The sequence below is a fragment of the Diabrotica undecimpunctata genome, chromosome 10, assembly GCF_040954645.1.
Source record: "Diabrotica undecimpunctata isolate CICGRU chromosome 10, icDiaUnde3, whole genome shotgun sequence".
Classification (NCBI taxonomy): domain Eukaryota; kingdom Metazoa; phylum Arthropoda; class Insecta; order Coleoptera; family Chrysomelidae; genus Diabrotica; species Diabrotica undecimpunctata.
The window spans coordinates 19384882-19404916 of record NC_092812.1 but is presented as its reverse complement, the minus strand read 5'-3'; the positions used below and the strand labels follow the sequence as shown (position 1 = coordinate 19404916).

General features: G+C 35.1%; 1 protein-coding gene across 3 annotated transcripts in view; it reads right to left on the bottom strand.

Annotated features, from left to right (window-relative positions):
* LOC140452302 (SLIT-ROBO Rho GTPase-activating protein 1-like) overlaps positions 1–20035 on the bottom strand; it is a 266666-nt gene that overhangs the window by 109825 nt on the left and 136806 nt on the right. For all 3 annotated transcript variants that reach the window (XM_072546471.1, XM_072546469.1, XM_072546470.1), the window contains exon 2: positions 17244–17427. In XM_072546471.1, the coding sequence (XP_072402572.1) occupies positions 17244–17427 (184 nt within the window). The remainder of the gene's footprint in view (positions 1–17243; positions 17428–20035) is intronic.

Sequence of the window (20035 nt, the reverse complement as noted above, 5' to 3'; positions counted from 1 at the left end):
GAAATGCTTGTTCGAAGCTCAAAGAAGGATGTTAAGGAACATAAACGAGCAGAGTGTTGATATTAGTCATAGTAAGGTCGTCATACTGCGAAACCCTATGAGTACTTCTCGAGAGATAACTGATGTGATAGGCTGCTAAGCAGATTGCGTCTACCATAGGAACTCTGACTAGAAAAAGAAAAAAGGACAAACATACAACGTCCTCTTCAACTTGCAACTTCTCTAAAAGATTGTGGTGGTGGAAGTTACAAAACTGATCTAATGGTGATCAAGATGATTCCCAGGAACTAAGCCACCAAAATTATGTACGAGAATAAAATAGGGTCCATAAAAGATGCCCTAATCAAACTTGTCGTTAAAGCTCCATGTGCTCATAGATAGGAAATATGTCGACTTATGCATGGGTACTTTGAATTGATATGTGCTAAGGATGAGTTCCTCAGTGGAAAGCTTTCCTTTAGCAGCTCCCTAAATCCAAATGTGTGCTGATCCAAAAGTAGAGAGCTGAATGCCTTTAGCTCGTCACCGTGGTAAATAAAATAAAAGGCACAGGATGGAGCTCTGGATTTCTGGAAAACTGAGGGATTACATGTGAGTCTCTGGGTCAACTAGGAGTCTGAGGAGTGATTGAACAAGCTACACTTAAAGCCGTATTACACACTCTATTGTGCTGGTTTGATGCAATTAAATGAAAAGAAGTCTACAAAAGATGGGGGCACTAACAATTTAAATCGTACATCAACCACGTTTACGCAGAAAATCGAAGGCGAATTCATCCACACGGGAAAAACGTCATGAGGCGAACAAACTGAACATCTAAAAGATCAGAGAAAACACATTTTACAGGATGAGAGTACTTGTGTGTAGAGTTGTGAGACTCTTGATACTAAAATTGGAATCTTTTGTTGGTATAACCTACGTAGCCAGAAGAAATCCTTAAACTTTCCATATAAAAGTTAATGGCTTTTATCTAGAGCATAGGGCTTTTTGATAGAATTTACTAAGCTTATTGATGTTGAATAGACTTAGTGACAAAAGAGTAAATACCTACTAAGTATCCCTTACTAATAAAATGATTGAATTTCAGCTTGATTCGTTAACTTACTGCAGAAACTGGTTCAATAACGTGTTGAGGATTGAGGATTCACGATTTTTTATACACTCATTGACACGCCTGGGCTCGTTCTGATGAAGTGGTTTGTATCCTGTTGGGATATCTCATTCCAGACAACTGCAACTCCGTGAGTAAGATCTGCTAAAATCTGTGGAGGGTGTTTAATTGGAGGCAGATCAGGCGATCGTGATATACAAAATAAATGGTTAATGTAATGTTGATCCTTGAAGGGTAACTATTCTCTGGCTACATGCGGTCTGGCATTGTCTTGCTGAAAAATCGAGTTTTGGATGGTATTTAGGTATGAAATACGATGAGGCTCCACTAATTCCTGAATATAGAGACAGGCTCTCATATTGTGAATCACGTCGCATTCTCACTCTTGCCCGACAATCTGGCACCCCCCGACAAAAGCGGGATTCGTCACTAAAGACTACCTGATTCCATTCCCGGTCCCATAGAATTATTTCTCTATACCAGAGCAAACGGTTATGCCGATGTTCAGCTGTGAAAGGTAGCACCCAATGTGGGCGATAGGAAAAAATAGCCAACTATCTTATTCGGCGATATACCGCACCCATACCAACCAGCCTTCCATGCCTTTCAAAAACACTGATTTGCAATGGCTCAAGTACTATTGAATCTGTCTCTTAAAACCAGATAATTTAATCGGCGATCTGGTCGTTCTATGGTCCATCTATGACGTCCACAACCCGTCGCTCGGTGTCCTCGGACTTCCTGAGTCCACGCTTGCTTACACTCGAGTATACTGAGTAAGGATCTCTTGGTCCCCCTAAAAACTTCTCTTATCGATAGACCGCCTTCACGTAACCCGATAATTCTTGTCCACTGTAATTACTGTAACTACTGTCAAAGTCACTTAGCTGGGACACCCGACGAATTCTAAGCAATCTACGCATTTTGAGCAATAAAAAAACGCTTTTCAATCAGCTACACGAAATTTAAAATTCAACTGACACCGTAAATTCACGAAAACTTCAGCCTCCACAAAAACTTCAGATAAAACTGAAAATGTTATCACTTGTTTTTCATGGCAACATAAGTCGATATGTCAAAAATTAATGAATTCTAAACTTATATAAACATATATATAAAAAAAAGAGCGCTGTAACGAATGGGAAAATTACATAATAGAATTATTTAACGATGACCAAAGAATCTACCAAGAAATAACATCTAACCGAGATACAGGCCCACCGATTCTAATCTCAGAAGTTCAGAAGGCTTTCGACCAAGCGAAACGAAGGAAGGCTTCTGGTCCTGACGAAATACCTGCAGAATTGTTAAAACTATTAGATAATGAGAGTGTTGCGTTTATCACATCCTTCTTTAATAAGATATACAGCAGCGGAAAATTACCAGACAACTGGTTAGAATCGATATTTATAACTATTCCCAAGAAAAAGAATGCCAGACAGTGTAGCGACTATCGACTTATCAGTTTAATGAGTCACACGCTCAAAATTTTTATGAAAATATTGCATTGTCGCATATATAAACTTTGTGAGGGGATAACTGGTGATGAGCAGTTTGGTTTCCGAAACGGTATGGGTACTCGAGAAGCTCTTTTTTGCATGCGAATACTCTTACAAAAGAGCATTGAGTTTAGGAAAAATATTTACGTATGTTTTATAGATTTCGAAAAAGCCTTTGATAGAGTACCGCATACATTATTATTTCAATGCTTAGACTCAGTTGGTCTGGACACGTATGACATTAGATTGCTTAAAAATCTTTACTACAATCAGACCGCTTGTGTTAAGGTGGACCAAGAGGTTTCAGCTAAAGTTTCTATTAAGCGTGGTGTCAGACAGGGATGTGTTATGTCACCGATGTTGTTTAATGCCTACACTGAACCAGTTTGTGAAATAGCGTTAAATAATCGCCGCGAAGGTGTTAAGATCGGTGGTGAAATTATGAACATCATATACGCCGATTACACCGCAATAATGGCAGAGAGTCTAGAAGATCTTCAAACCCTGTTGAATGCTGTAAACAACGAATGCACTGAAAAGGGCTTAACAATCAACGCAAAAAAAAAACAAAATGGATGGTGGTCGGAAAAATTAATATCGAAGACTCAGTACTAAGATTAGATAACAAAATCCTGGAAACACTGGAGATAACAGAATCCTATCTACAGGGTGGAACACTTTAGATATCTGCGTAGCTGGATTGACTGCATAGTTGAAAGTGACGAGAAAATTTCGACCAGAATAGAACTCGCACGGAAAAACTTTATTAACTGGCGTTTTGTATTATGCAGTAGAAGTCTGTCGTTAACCACAGGTCTAAGAGTATTGAAGTGCTACGTCTGGTCCACTTTGTTCTATGAATGTGAAACCTGGACAACAAAAATAAAAAATCTTAACAAATTAGAAGCGTTTGAGTTATACTGTCGCATGCTCAGAATCCCGAGGACAGCATACATATCTAACGAACGCGTGCTAGAGACCGTGCACAAAGAGCGAACATTGGTCAACATCATCAAAATGAGAAAGGTCCAATACTTCGGTCATATAATGAGAGGACCTAAATCGCTTACTCCGGTTAATCATTCAGGGCAAAATCGAAGGAAAACGTTGGGTCGGAAGAAAACAACTATCCTGGCTGCGTAACATTAGACAATGGACAGGTCGAACGGTCGAGGAACGGTTTCATCTAGCTGCCGACCGAGAATCATTTCATCAGCTTGTCAATATGACGATAGCCAACGCTTGAATACAAGCACGGCACACAAAGAAGAAGAATCATATATAGGTGTTTACCTTTTTTTGTCACTCAGTATACTGTACTTACTCAAGCTGGTGACCTATCCAACAGTAATGATAATACTAAAATAGCAGACGATTTTTTAGAGTTTCATTTACATACTATTTAACCTCTCGCTTGACAAAAAAAGACAAATTATCAAATTCCAGTTTCAAATATTTTTGTACTACTAATTAACTATAGATTACAATTTCCTGAAAGTTCTATTATAAATTTTCAATTGGATACAACTAGCTAGTGGACAAAACACACAAACCACAAAGCAATTTAATCAAGACAATGGAAACAGTAAATAGAAATTGGGTTAATCATCTTTCCCATCGCTTGAGAAATATTGACCAACTAATTTCAAAACTATTATGAAGAATAGTTTGAAAGATTCGTGTCATGTTTAGTTGAAAGTTGAGTAATTTGTATTTAAGATGATCGCTGAATGTTCTTTTTTGTTTTAAAATTAGTGTTTACTTAAATTTAAAAAGTTTACTTAAATTTAAATTCCTTAAATTTAATAGTTAAAATTTGTGAACATCTCTATAACTTGTTTTTAATGAAAAACTTTTGTATCATTTTAATTTCCACAGCTGTGAACTGTGTATGTATGGAAGGGTGGATAGTTAAAACTATTCTATCTTTTATAAAATTTCGATGAATACTAATAAGTCAAATATCTCAAAAAGTGGAACCAATTTTTATAAAAAAAATTTGTATAAACAAATTTTCAAATTTGAATATTTCAATTTGCATCTAGTCCCATCGTAAAGTACGGCTAAAAATACATTAACTATGTTATATAATGTATAAAAAGTTTATAGGTTAAGTTATCAAAAATTTTAAGTCGAGAAATCAAAGATTTAACCTAACTTTGAGTCCTTATAACTTTTTACACAATGCATATTTCTCTAAAAGTTACACATAAAAGCACATAAATAGAAAGTTTAAACCTATTTTGACAATTTACCACTGGTCTTATTACTGCTTTGTAGATTCAAAACTCTCTAAGCAAGAGTATTCTTGAAGTCCCAATCCTGTATATGTATATATGTATGTCGGTCAGATAGCCAAGCGGGCTGGGCGGCCGGTTCTCATTCGCTTCACTGCGAGTGGTTCAGTGGTTCGATTCCCAGCTCGGTGTACAGAAAACAAAAAGGCTAACGCAGCAGTTTAAAATTCTAAATGAATCTGCGGCTTAGACTAGAATATGCTGGTGTCTGATCGGCCTATGGTGGAGCAGTACGGCAAGAGATAAGGGCTTGCGGGTCGGTGATACTCCTCCATAGATCCCTACCGGAAGGGAGAGGCGCCTAAATACTGGTATATATATATATATATATATATATATATATATATATATATATATATATATATATATATATATATATTGAGAAATGGATCTACGTTAAATTTTTATTCGACGAAAAAACATAAAAGTTGAAGATGCATTGTTATTTACCTTCAAGATACGCAATGACAAAATTATAATCGAAAATGTTACCAGCACTGTTAGACATTTGTTTTAACTTCGATGATTGAGAAGTTAGGAAAAAACAATACGTGAAAACCGAAATCGATTTCCAAATAGGCGCATTAAGGATTATCAAAATTTTATGGAATTAAACAAAAAATTCATTAAACAGCCGAAACGACTTTTAAAAGAAGGAGAACGTCATCAGTGTCAATTCAATCAAGAAACTGGGAGAATGGTTCGCAGAAATCCAACACATGTTGACTGGTCCCTAGAGAAAAGAGCCAAAGTAATTACACTTCGTGAAGAAGTTTACCATATCAGGAAATAGCAAACAAATGAGGTGATGACGCTACAAAATCACGTATAATGAAAGTTTGTAAACATTAACATAATACTGGAGAGACAAAATCAGTAAAAATAACAGACAGAAAATCGAAAGATAGTCAATACGATAAAAGCAGGATATTCCGCATGTCTTTAGAAGATCGTCGCAGATCCACAAAAGACATTAATGCTATTGTCAAATCAATTAGCTTGCAGCCCCTAGAAAGAAGCCGTTCCTGAACAAAAACAGAGGCAAAATCCCATTTATTTTGTTTTGACACACAGACAGTGGAGAAAAGAACATTGGAGTAAGTTAACTGGGAGTGATGAAACCAAAATCTCGACCTTTGGAAGTGATAGAGTGATGAAGTTTGTTCGCCGCCGATCATGTGAAGACCTTTTGCCCCAGTGTACTACGGTCACTATGAATCACCCTGTGAGTGCAAGAAATACAGCAAGCCAAACTGCTGCCGACTATAAGAGATTTCTTTGAAGAGGATGCTCAATAATTCATCTTCCAGCAGAATAGTATCCTGTCATATGACCAAAACTTCCATGGAATGGCTGAGAAACCATAACATTACTGTATTGACTTGGCCTAGAAATAGTCCCGATCTAAATCCAATAGAAAATCTAGGGTCAAGGCTGAAAGTGTTAGTTTCACACCGAAATCAAAGTAACAAGAGAAAACTGAAACATTCTTCCAGCAGAATGGAGCATCCTGTCATATGGCCAAGACCTCTACGGAATGATTAAGAAACCATGAAGATACTTTCCTGCCTTGGCCAGATAATAGTCCCGGTCTAAATACAATAAAAAATCTATGGTCAACGTTGAAAGTGTTAGTATCACGCCGAAACCCAAGTAACAAGACAGAAATGATAGAAACCATTATTCAAAACTGGTTTAGAGGTATTATTACACAAGAAAATTTGGCTCGTCTCATGAACTCTATTTCGTTATCCCACCAAATACTATTTTTCTTCATAATAAGTATGTACAAATAGACTTAAAAACACTTACAGAAGAAAAGATTCCACAAATAAAAACTGACATTAAAATATTGCATGTTAAGATTTGAGGAAGGTCATAAGCACGTTCGTTACAGTAGTACGATAAAACAAATAAAAATTACTCTAAATGCAAAAAATAATACTAAAAGAAATATTAAAAGAATGAAATGTTTTTGATTAATTATTAAGGTTAGTTAAGGTAAGTGTTAGCTTTTTGAATATTTATATCTTTTTTCAATATATTACAATACATTTTCTTAACTGTCCAGTATCCGTTTTATAATCTACTTTTGTAGTTATCAGTCTGTGCCAAACTACGAGCCTACGGTCTAGCATATGACCGGTGTTTTCATACTGCTCAACTACTGCACAAGTATTTTTTCCAAGCGGCAATCACTTTTATGTTGTGTGATGCGTTATTTTAACCGATGTGATGTTTTTTTAACCGAACGTAGCTTTTTTGACATCCTAGACACGGCAGTTCATAAACAACATTACTTCTATATAAGTATATATATATATATATATATATATATATATATATATATATATATATATATATATATATATATATATATATATATATATATATATATACAGATTGAACGAATTTAAAACGGAACATACGAAATCAATGTATTTTGGCTCAACTCCGCTCTAGGTGGTTGGCCAACAAAAGGTTGTCAAATAATTATATTATAAAAATCCAAAAATCCAATACTTCAGCGGGCTGCTGGATTCGGAACTCATTCAAGAACAAGTCAAAACTCCACCCAAATAGGTTGCCTAGAATCACTGAAAAAACTAGACTAAACAAGCAGTTATTATGCTGTCAAACCACTTATCGCTTCCTTATAGTCCAAGAGATAGAGCCGAAATTTTGAACTGATCAGTAATATGACATTTCTCTATTGGAATATATTCATTGTAACTGGGTTAAGACTTTGCCTTACAGGCGGACGCCCCTCGTGGTACAGGGGGTGGCTATACAGGGATAAAGTTGTCATTTTTTTCGGAAAAATTAACGATCGATAATATGGCTGAAAATTTGCCCAGAGTAAGATCTTGGTATAACTAGACGAAATCATCCCTGTATAGCCACCCCCTGTACCACGAGAGGCGTCCGCCTGTAAGGCAAAGTCTTAACCCAGTTACAATGAATATATTCCAATAGAGAAATATCATATTACTGATCAGTTCAAAATTTCGGCTCTATCTCTCCGACTATTAGGCAAGCTCCTCTTTCCTTTAAAGGAGACTGATAGTTGAACGATATTTTATACAATGTCTATCACCGGATAATGGATTTATTTTTGTCCAAGTTTTATATTGGTCAACTATTTCAAATGCAGTTCAAACAGATATATATTAAATTGTATGTTTCGTTTTAAATTGGTTCAATCTGTATATATATATATATATATATATATATATATATATATATATATATATATATATATACAGTGTAGGTAAAAGTTTATGGTCGGTCCTTACGTGAGATGCAGCCAGAAATACCTGTTTAAGAGAGAGGTATATTAGGTCCGCCCTTTATATCGTCGAAAATGCATTAGTGGAAATAATAAAAGAGGGGAAGTTCAACGTTGTCAAACTTATTGGTTTTATTTGACCTGTTGTCTTTTAGCATTTGAACAATGTTCTAAGATCATCAAATTTGGGCGAATTGATTTAAATGACAGCTTACTGTTTTTTATTGGGAATATGCTACAATTTTCCTTTACAATAAGTTTAATTTAACATTTTGATTTCCACTTCGAAAATCGTTTTATATAAATAAAATATATTAATGTTTTGTATTTTAAGCACGATTTCCGAATTGGAAATCTAAACATAAAATTAAGCTTATTTTAAAGTCACATTGTGCATTATTCCCAATAAAAATAATAAACTGCATTATGACGCCACAATAAAAAAGCTTCATACAAAATTATTTGGCAACGTCAAAGTAAGAACACTGTAGTAACGAGCAGAACACCAGAATAGAACTAGTTTGTTATGACTTTCCTATTGCATGGGTTTATAGTGGGTTGGTCTTTCATAAAGCATAATAAGTAAAGACAAAGATAGTACTAGTAAAGCATTAGGAAGGAGCAGGTGTATTATATTAAATTTAAACTGGACTATTTTACAAATAATATCTTTGAAACCATATTTTCGTTTAGATTTTGTGGAGGTAGTAGGTATATAATTCCAACACTACTGTTTAAATTTGAAAATAATTTCAAATAATTAGAAATTCTAAAACAAATAAAATTCTTAGGTAATTAAATGTTCAAACAGACCACCAAATTGTAACGAACAGTAACCAAATCGTGATGTTGGACGAATGGCGATGTTGCCAAAATTATCTTGTTTTATTCAAAATTGGGTTATAATTTGCTCAAATAAAAATGCGAATCTGTAAATTTTTCATGGATTTTCATGAATCATCATCCAGTTTTGAATGGCAATATAAACGCGCCACTGATCGCTAATTTTTTGAATCAATTCAATGTTTTAGGCAATCCTGCTACTGTTTCTTACGTATAAGCTGGATCGGAAATAATCGTCTGGCGTTCACCAATAGGCGTGCATAAGGAATGTGGAAGGGAGACCAAGGGAAAATATGATTGTTTTCTTTGTCTATTCGCTGAAAATATGATTTATATCTGTGTTAGAGATCCTGTTAAATTGTACTATACCGACCATAAACTTTTATCTACACCGTATATATATACAGGGTGAGTTAAGTCGTCCCTTACCCAACATGTCTCAAACACAGGACAGACAATAAACCTGAACCAAACTACGATGCTAGCTAACATTGAAATTAAAAGAAAACGCGAAATCAGAGAATCAATAGAAATTGAAAAAAAAATCCCAACAGTCTAAACCAAAGAGATGATGCTCAAAGGCTTCCAACAACATGGAAAACGGTATTAAAGAAGAAAAATACATCAGACGACAAGACCGACTAGTAGGACCGCGCCTACCTACACACGGACAGGACCAATCACAAGAAGCCTTGCGGCTATAAAAAGTAAACGCAGCGAACAGGAGAGTCAGTCAAATGTCGGACGCAAGAACTAGAGAAGAAGTCAACAACGAATACATCAGGATTAAAAGAAGAAATGAATTCCTAATAGAAGAAGAAGACTACACCAGCCCAAACGAAGTAGCAAAAATCATCAGAAACTAAAAGGAAACAGAGCACCAAGACCAGAAAGAATACATAACATCACCCGGAAGGAATTACCAAAGAAGATAATAGTACAACTGTATTATATCTTCAAATTTCCCAAACAACTGGAAACACGCCAAAATCATACCACTTCTAAAACCCAGGAAGGATGGAAGAAGACCAGAAAGTTACAGGCCCATTTCACTCCTCGAGACCATAGGAAAAATACTGGAAAAAATCATCTACAAAAGGCTAATGAAACATGCTGAAAGAAGAAGAACAATTCGGATTCAGAAAAGGAAGTAATTGTGAACTTCAATTAGCGAGAATAATCAGCGACACGAAGATAAGATTCAAGGAAACAAAGGACAGGATTAGCCATATTGGACATAGAAAAAGCATACGACAGTTTGGAAAAAGGCACTAATCTTCAAGATGGACAAAGCTGGGCTTCCACATTATTTAATCAATATTTGCGATACATATTTATCTAATAGAACTTTTCAAGTTTCAGCTGACCAAAAGATGTCAACAATTCAAGAAATCCATCAAGGGATGCCCCAAGGCAGTATCCTATCTCCAATACTGTAACGTTATAAACGTCTCATCTCTATTAATTTATATTTAAATAATTATTTCATTTTAATTTGTTTATTAATTTATTAATTTCTTTATCTTCAGTTTAATTTTTACTATTTTTTATTTATAAAAGTAGTTGGCGCCCTCTGTTTTTCTCTTCTTCCTCTGTCTTTATTTTTTTTCTCTCTTTCTGTCCCATAGAATAAATATTCGCCCTCTCACTTTTGTTCGGCAGACTATTCTGTTCCGTGTTGACTGACAAGCTAGTTTCATGATATCTATAGCAACATTCTATGACATCTGTGCTAACTTCATTCAGTCTCCCACTTTCTGTCAAAACAACTTTTCTGTAGTGGGATTATTTTTTGCCTCTTTTTGAAATTTATAAAAGAAGGCAAAAATTATTATAAGACTCATTTTTATGGTCTACAAATTCTCTTGGGGTAAGTACTTTCATTGTGATATTTATTCTATAATTCTGACCACATTTCCAATATTTGTAACCTTACTTTCTTTCGAAAGCACATTTTTTTTTCTGATATATGCATTAGGACTCTTTAACAGAATTTAACTAAGTAGTAACATTCATATTTCATTTTATCCTTGCCATACGCTATTTGTTTAAGTGTAATTTTGTAAGATGGCAAGGAAGTTAAACCTTTCTTTTTGATGTGTTTCTAATGCAAGTTGTTCCTTATCTTTTAGTTTATTGGACGTATCAAAACTTTATTGGTTTACTGGACAGTTTACTGGACATTTTATTGGTTTATTGGACATATCAAAATTTTATTGGTTTTATTGGCATATTTAGATTTCAACAATTGGTCAGGACATACAGCCACGTGTGACTGCAGCTCTCCAGAAGCCACAAATTCTAATTGGAGGACCCAACAGCTAGAACACACAAGCAGCCCATCGAAGCAATAAGTAACACTTATTAACTGTTAAGCTTTGGCAGGGTTAATTATTGTTTTTTTATTCATTTAAATAAATATGTTTGGTTAAAATTTGTCTTATTTGCTATCAACTGAGAACTCAGGTTCAATCCCTAGTTTAAGACAAGACGAACTCACCCTTGAGATACTGAGCTAGGCAAGGTATAGACGATAAGCTCCCATGGTTGATTGAGGTATTATTTTTACAATAGTACTTCAATTCTCTTTGGTAGTCTTATCGTTACAATACTATACAATATTTTTGTTGCAGATTTACTAACAGATCCAAGAACTTCAACAGCCCTTTATGCAGACGACACAGCAGTGTATGCAACCGGAAAAGACGACAGAAGAATCATCAGAAATATGGAAAGCCATCTAGGAAAAATCACGGAGTTCACGGACAAATGGAAGATAAAAATCAACGCGGAGAAGACGCAGTTCATTATATTCTCTCAGGAACGGAATCCACCAGCAAACGAAATCACAGTAGGAGGAAACAGGATCCAGGCAACAAATTCAGTAAAGTACCTAGGAGTCCACCTCGATAGAAAACGCAACTTCCGGTTGCATACACAAAAAACTAAGGTAAAAGCCAATGCAGCTAAAAAACTAATACTTCCTTATATTTTCAGGACCAGCCCATTAACGAAGGCCAAGAAGATTCAGTTGTACCAGGCCTACGTTAGATCGGTGATGTTATATGCAGTCCCAGTATGGAGTTCGATAGCGGAGACTAACTGGAGGAAATTAGAAGCAACAGAAACTTCATGTTACCGGATCATAGATGGATCAACATGGGAGGACAGAGTAACAAATGCAACCATCAAAGAAAGGCTCCAGTACACACCACTGAGGGAGGTGGCAGTGAAAAGAACAAGATACTTCTTCAACCAGGCCACAAGAAGACTCCGAAAGACCAGGGACATCCTCGAGAAGAACAGGATCCAGAGGATGTACAGACATACCCATAAACTGATCGACCACCTGATCAGGGTCTAGCCGGATGGTTGCCGAAGATCAACCAATCAGGAAAGTAGGTGCGATGCCAAAATAAGTACCTTAAGACCAGGAACCCAAAAGGAAAAACATCCAGAAGCAGGCGGTGAGATATTAAATTTGCAATGTTAGATATTACTAAGGCAATAAACGTTTTTATTTTTATTTTTTTATTTTTATACAGGAGAGTCAGTCAACTTCAAGCATTAGCGAGAATGGCTTGCCGAAACGTCGTGAAAATAATGGTTTTTGGCAAAACCAAAATTATGCAACGCGGAATCAATCCCGGAAAACTACAGTAAGCATATATATATATATATATATATATATATATATATATATATATATATATATATATATATATATATATATATATATATATTTTCAAAGATTGTTTTCTCTGGATCTCCGTGATCCTATCTTAAGTTATCTATTAGGAGTATGAAGTTAAATGTGTCGATAGCAATTAAAGTAAACTGTATACTCACGCTTAATCAAGCCATTAAGCGTGATGTGGCCATGGCTTGATTAAGCGTGAGTATACAGTTTACTTTAATTGCTATCGACACATTTAACTTCATCTTTCATCACTAGATGTCTCTAGTAGCATACTCTGGTAATTATTTTTTCTATAATTGCTAGAGTAGTCGGTGCGTTTTGGTTTAGTTTGAGTTTTCTTACAAGCTCTCTCTGATGACGGGAAGACCCAGAAACACGTGTCAGGGAGTGGTAAGAAACTCAAATTAAATCGAAACGCAACCATTTTCGTATATTAGGAGTATAACTTGGCTGCATCGTTTAATGTTTATTTCTCAACCTTTTTGCAATTATTGCACTTTTCCGCCTTTGTTAACACTATTTATTCGCATAAATCTATTGTCTTTGAAAAGTTATTGGCGTTCCTTTTTTCTAGGGTACGAGGTAGCTGAAGCTGGCTCGCTCCGTAAATGTGTTGGTTGCTGCTCTGTGATCTTTTAACATTATTGTATTGTAAAGATAAAAATATTTGATGGTAATGAAAATTTTCTCAGATTTTTATAACCCTTCTTTGAGATACCACTTAAATTATATGAAGCAAAATAAATTTAGAGACGCACAAAACAATGAAAACGTTAAAAGCATATCAATATTTAAAATTACATCTTAATCATAAAGTAATAAATTTTGCGTACTGGTTTTTTAACAATTGACACAAACGAAAAATTAAGTTAAAATCTCATTTCGACGTTGTTTTATTACTGTTTCACACGTTGACACGTTAAAGTATTTTATTACTAAACAGAATTTTCAATACATTAAATGAGGTATCGATCGGTGCTTCCTACATATTATTCATGTTACACAAAATCCGTCCACGTTTGTGCTAAGGGAATATTTGAATGGGTTGATATAACGGTGAATTTAGCAACAGTTAACACAAATCTAAATCCCACAGAGCATGTATAGACTTAATTGATAAACGCTTTAGGTGGTAAGAAAACATACCAGAAACAATTCAGGAACTGCAACGTGCTCTTGTGGAAGAATGTTTATAGCCTGACTAATTTATAATACCCAACCTTATGTGCTGAAATTAAAGCTCGAGGATATATCGGCCAATTAAGTTAGATTTTTACTCGACACATCTGTATCGACGGATTTGACACCTCTTTCTTTCTTTTTTTAAACTGGGGTACCACGTTAAAATAATACTATTGGTCGTATTTTAATTGCAAAATTATATAAAACAAAATTCTAATAACTGCGGGATGTACAAATCTTTTCTTAAGGCGCTTTTTATTGTTATTTATTTATATAAAATATAATTAAATTAAATAAATGATATTTATAAGCATTATTAAGTTGTTATTTATAAACAATTTACTTTTTTATATACACTCTTATTAAATTTGAACAAATAAGCTTTTTAGTATTTTCATATTTCAAAAATATACTTTCATCATCATCATTCTGGCTTTTCAACCCCGCAGGGTTCTAGCCTCTTCAAGAATTTCTCTCCAGTCGTCCTTATCCATCGCCTTCCTCCGCCAAGCACGTATTCCCATATTTCTCATGTCTTCATCGATGTTATCAAGGTACCTTGTTCTGGGTCTTTCTCTTATCTGACCAATATGTCTATAAAGGAGCGTTTTTCTAGCTGGCTCAATTTTAGTTTCATCCGCATTACATGCCTTATCCATCTCAGACGTCCTATCTTAACACGTTTTACGATATCTGGTTCCACCAGATACGACTTCTCCACACTCCATTGTCATTCACTGCTCCATAGATTCGCCTTAGTACTTTTCTTTCGAAACATCCTAACAGGTTTTCATTACTATTTGTTAGAGTCCAGGTCTTTGAACCATATGTTAGGACTGGGCGTATTATTGTTTTGTAGAGGTTTATTTTTGTATTTCTCGATATAACTGTGGATTTGCCACAATAGCATTTGTTGGTAATGTAAATTCTGCGGTTTATCTCTGCGGCAGTATTATTTTCAGTGTTAAGCTCCTAGGTAAACAAATTCATTCACTGCTTCGATGACGTCGTTTTCTATAACAAGTGGTCGTGGGATTTCTGGTTGTATGCTTATTTTCATATACTTCGTTTTGTTGGTGTTTATTATTAAACCCATTTTTGTAGCTGATTCTTTTAATGCTACATACAACTCTCGTACAGCGTTTTCCTTTCTACCAACAATATTGACATCATCAGCATAGGCAAGGATTTGCACTGATTTATTATATATTGCTTCAAGATGAATCTAAAAAGAACAATGCCGCACCAAAATCAAAACAGGCTGGAGATTTCAAATCCGAAAACATTTAGAGATGCATTAAAGGAAATTAGTATGTTGAACACACAAAACAACCCAGAAGAAATGTAGAAAGGTTTCAGAAATGCCATAGAAACGTCTGTAGAAAGAACCAGAACCGAAAAAAAGATCATCAAGAGAAAACACTGGATGACAGACAGAACGCTGCAACTTCTCGAAGAGCGAAGGAGAATCAAATCTCTCATGTATCAAAACGACAGCAACAAAAACGAATTGGCAAGGTTAAATAGAGAAATTAAAAAAGCATGTAGGGATGATAAAAATAAACATATAAATGAAGAATGCGAAGAACTAGAGAGACATGCAAACCGGTATGAATCCCATGAGTTATATAACAAAGTCCGATATCTATCCAGGGAATTTAAACCAATCGCACAAACAATAATGGATCAAAACCAACATATTATAAATGACGAGAAAGGGATTGCGGAGGTATGGAGAAAATGCAGATGCCTATATGCAGATGATCCCCAGAATGCAAATCACGACGAGTTCACTGCAGAGAGAGAACCAAAAATTCTAAAGTCAGAGGTAGAAAAAGCAATCAAAAAGTTAAAAAATAGAAAATCTCCTGGCGCAGACCAGATCACCGCAGAAGTTTTAAAAGAGACTGGAGATGTTGGAGTAAATGTTATGCATATGATCTGCAAAAAGATTTGGGAAACCGGAGAGTGGCCCAACGACTGGACAACATCCACTTTCATCCCTATATTCAAAAAAGGAACTCTACTAGATTGCAGCAACTACAGAACGGTAACCCTAATATCCCATGCAAGCAAGGTTCTACTTCATGTAATACATGAAAGACTAAAAGCTTTTCTATTGCCTCAGATATCAGAAGAACAAGCGGGATTTGTCCCAGGAAAAGGCACAAGAGAACACACCCTTAATGTCAGACAGCTAACCGAAAAAACTCGTGAATTCAATACTCCTATGCTTATGTGCTTTGTGGATTACACAAAGGCCTTCGATAAAGTCAAATTGCAGCAGCTATGGTCCATTCTAGCGGAAATGGGAACACCCCACCACTTAATTCAACTAATTAGAAGTCTATATGAAAATAATAAGTGCACAGTCAAAATAAACAACGCCCATTCCGATCATTTCAGAACAGAGGCAGGTGTCAGGCAGAGATGCATAATCTCGCCAACTCTGTTTAATATCTACACCGAACACATTATGCGAAAGGTACTAGACGGATGGAAGGGTGGAATATTAGTAGGAGGTCAAAAAATCAGTAACTTGAGATATGCTGATAACACTTTAATAATCGCGGCCAATCAAGAAGAAATGGAAGACATAATGAGATGTCTGGAGGAGAAAAGCAAAATATATGGACTAAAGCTAAATAGGGGTAAGACAAAGATCATGATCACCATAGCTAATGGTGGTCATTTTGAACATTTGATTTAACAAAAAGTCTTTCCTTTTATCACTTATCTTTTATTTTTTGTATTTTTTTGATATTATAATTTATTCAATTAAATACAGGGTATCCTATTAAAAAGTAAGTCAAAAGAAAAACGTGACAATTTTTTACACAAATATATAACATGAAACACACAAAAGCAGTTAGAATTTGATCTTCCTAGGGTAATAACACCACCCTCAAAATGTGTTGTATCCACTAGGAGCTATTGGCCTATAAGATCTAAGTCAGACATGTCAACTTTGAAATGACATAGCCAATAACAAAATCTTTGGTTATACACATTTCTACATAATTTGTACACAAAAAAACCTTTTTTTTAGAACGATTTCCGGAGTGGAAATCAAAACGTCAAATATCAGTTAATTAAAAATGTGATTTTCATCACAATCACAACCAATAATTGGGAATTAATCACATAAAAACATATTATTTAACAAAAAACACGTCTTTTAAAATTTTATCAGGAGCAAAATAATGAATTTTATGCGTTGTTTTTTGGACATACTATGTAAAAACGTAAGCAATCAATTATTAAGGAATGTTTAATTCATTTAATAATCTCAACAGGAATTTATAGAATATTGTATGCTTACTTCTGTTTTTGTTCCTTATGTCTAAAATGAAGCGTCTTTGCTAATTTGTCTAGATTTTTTGAGTAATCTAATTCTAGTTCCCCTCTTCTGCGAAAGAAGTCTTGTATTTCTGTCAGAACCGCAACTTGCGCTTCCATCCGTACGTCCAGACATCTTAGTTGCTCGTTAAGTTGCAACCGGATATCTGTAACAAACAAATGATAATGTACTATTGGCATAAATATATCTACATAAGTAGAACTAAGCAAACGATGTAAGACGTATAGGATCCTGGACATCCATATAAAAAGCATGGGAAACGAAAAGTTTACTTTGGACAATGGAGTCCTGTTGTGGACATTAGGAATATCGCATTCAAAAAGTGTTTCTGTGTTATGAAATAAAATACGAAGATGCTACATATTATTTATTAAAAAATTATAATAGTTCTAGTAATTTTAAAACAGTTTCTCTTTACAGTTCTGCCTTTTTATTTAAACCTTAATTTATTATTTCAGTGATTATTTTACGCCTCTGAAACATCTTTCCTTTGTATAATTTTATGATACCGTCACGTGATATCTCATATGTCGCTATACGTTCATTAATAACGAAGATGCTATGTAGTGCCCTTTTGGTAGTCGCCTTGTTTATTTTTTCTATCGTAATATAATCGTTATTCCCTCCACTTTCATTTGACACATCACACGCTCCAATCAGAGCAATATAAACTTTTTGCTAATGCTACTATGTTTGATTTTTCTATGAAAACCGTATTCGCCATCCCCTCCCCATTCCAGCGAACCCTCTTATGTCACGATCCGACACGTGCCCCGGCCACACCTGTCACACCTGGCGGCACATCAAATGATGCCGCTTTTTCCCACGGTCGGCAAAATTTTCCCAGGCCCAAACGCCTCAATACCTGGTAAAGTCCAACTAAAACAATTAAAATAGTTTGGATATGATCAAAAACAGAAAATATGGAGAAAATCATCATTCAAGGAAAGATAATAATCCGTTAGAGTTAATTGATTAACACTAAATGTATATGTATTATATATAAATAGGTGTTACAAAGATAGTCAATGTGCCCTAAAACATGCAAACCTCTCAAGAATTTCAAAACCTCTGTTTCTCACGGACTCGCTCAGCTCTCTTCTTGCAATACAGAATCTGTATCCTAAACAGCCATTGGAGCAACTAATAAAAACTGAACTACAAATCGCCCAAGAGAACCACATAACTCCTAAATTTATATGGATCCCATCGCATATAGGAATTATCGGCAATGAAGAAGCAGACAGCAGTGCTCGTGATGCAGCAACAAGTGCGGAATCTGAATTAGTGCGTGAGAGTGTATGTAAAGATCTCAAAACGTTTTTTAAGCAAAACGTGATTGGTCAGTGGCAGCGCGAATGGTTTCTATCGCAATCTAAACTAAGATCTCTTAAACCAGATACACGACAGTGGAAAACTAGTGCTAGTACACGGTTTATTCAAACAGTTCTAAAGCGCCTACGTATAGGACACACTAAGATCACACACTCGTATTTATTTCGGCTAGTGAACGTCCCCTGTGCGACCTATATGCTACGCCTCTTACCGTCGTCCATTTGTTAATTGAGTGACCAAAATACCATAGAGAACGTTCAATAAACAATATACCAAATACTATACCAGATTTATTAGGAGAAAACTGTCACGTAAAAAACTTAAATTACCCAAGGTCAATTAATATTTTATATCAGATTTAAAGTTTTGTTTACTGAGTCACGCCGCTAATAACCGGTTGGTGGATGCGGCAATGTTTCTTTTTAATAAAAAAAAAAAATAAAAAAAAGATAGTCAATATTGAAAAGTAAGTTTAAAAGGGGGTGCATGACTGGATGCCTCCCTGCATGTCATGATACTTGAATTGCCAGTCCTATTACTTATTGTCTATTATCTACCTTAAATATTTAGGTTCAGATTGTATAGATAGATTGTACTAAAAGTGGGGTTAATAAAAAAATATAACCACATTTCGATAACCCTAAAAATGGCAAGGGTCTTCTCTTTAATATTCCCAATGCTAACATGTGGATGCGAATCTTAGACACTAAGACAATCTGAAACGAGCAATATAGTCTCTACTGAAATGTTCTGTTGGAGAAGAATGTTACATTTTAAAACAATTAAAATACTTTGGATATGATATCAGACAGAGAATATGGAGAGAATCATGATTCAATTAAAGATAAAATGCAAATACCACAAGGAAGATCTCCAGCAAACTGAATTGACCAAATCACAAAAAATTGCAAAAACCAATGCACGAATTAAAAGAAATAACCAAAGACAGAGATCTATAGAAATTGACCATACATGACACCACAACGACCACTAGACTCCCCTGGGAAGTCAATATTAAAGATACAGTTTTCCATTCGACTTGCTTTTGTTCCACTGCTATAATTCTATTAAAAATCTATAAGCCAACTTGTTCCTACCGACCACGTTACTAACTAGAACGTTTTATTCAGAATGCAAAAAGGTAAAGAGTTGTTAAACACAATAAAAAACATCCAAAATCGAATACCTCGGTCACATAATGAGGAACAGCGAAAAATATGGGTTTTAATTCTACAAGGAAAAGTGGAAGGAAAATGAGGACCAGGAAGGCGAGGAATTTCCTGGTTGAAAAACCTACGTAAGTGGTTCAACACTTTTTCTTCTTCTAGTGTCGCCTCCACTAATGAAGGTTGGCTATAACCATTGCAAATTCGTCTCTATCTTCTGCTTTTCTTAAGAGCGTCTGTGTGTTTAACCCG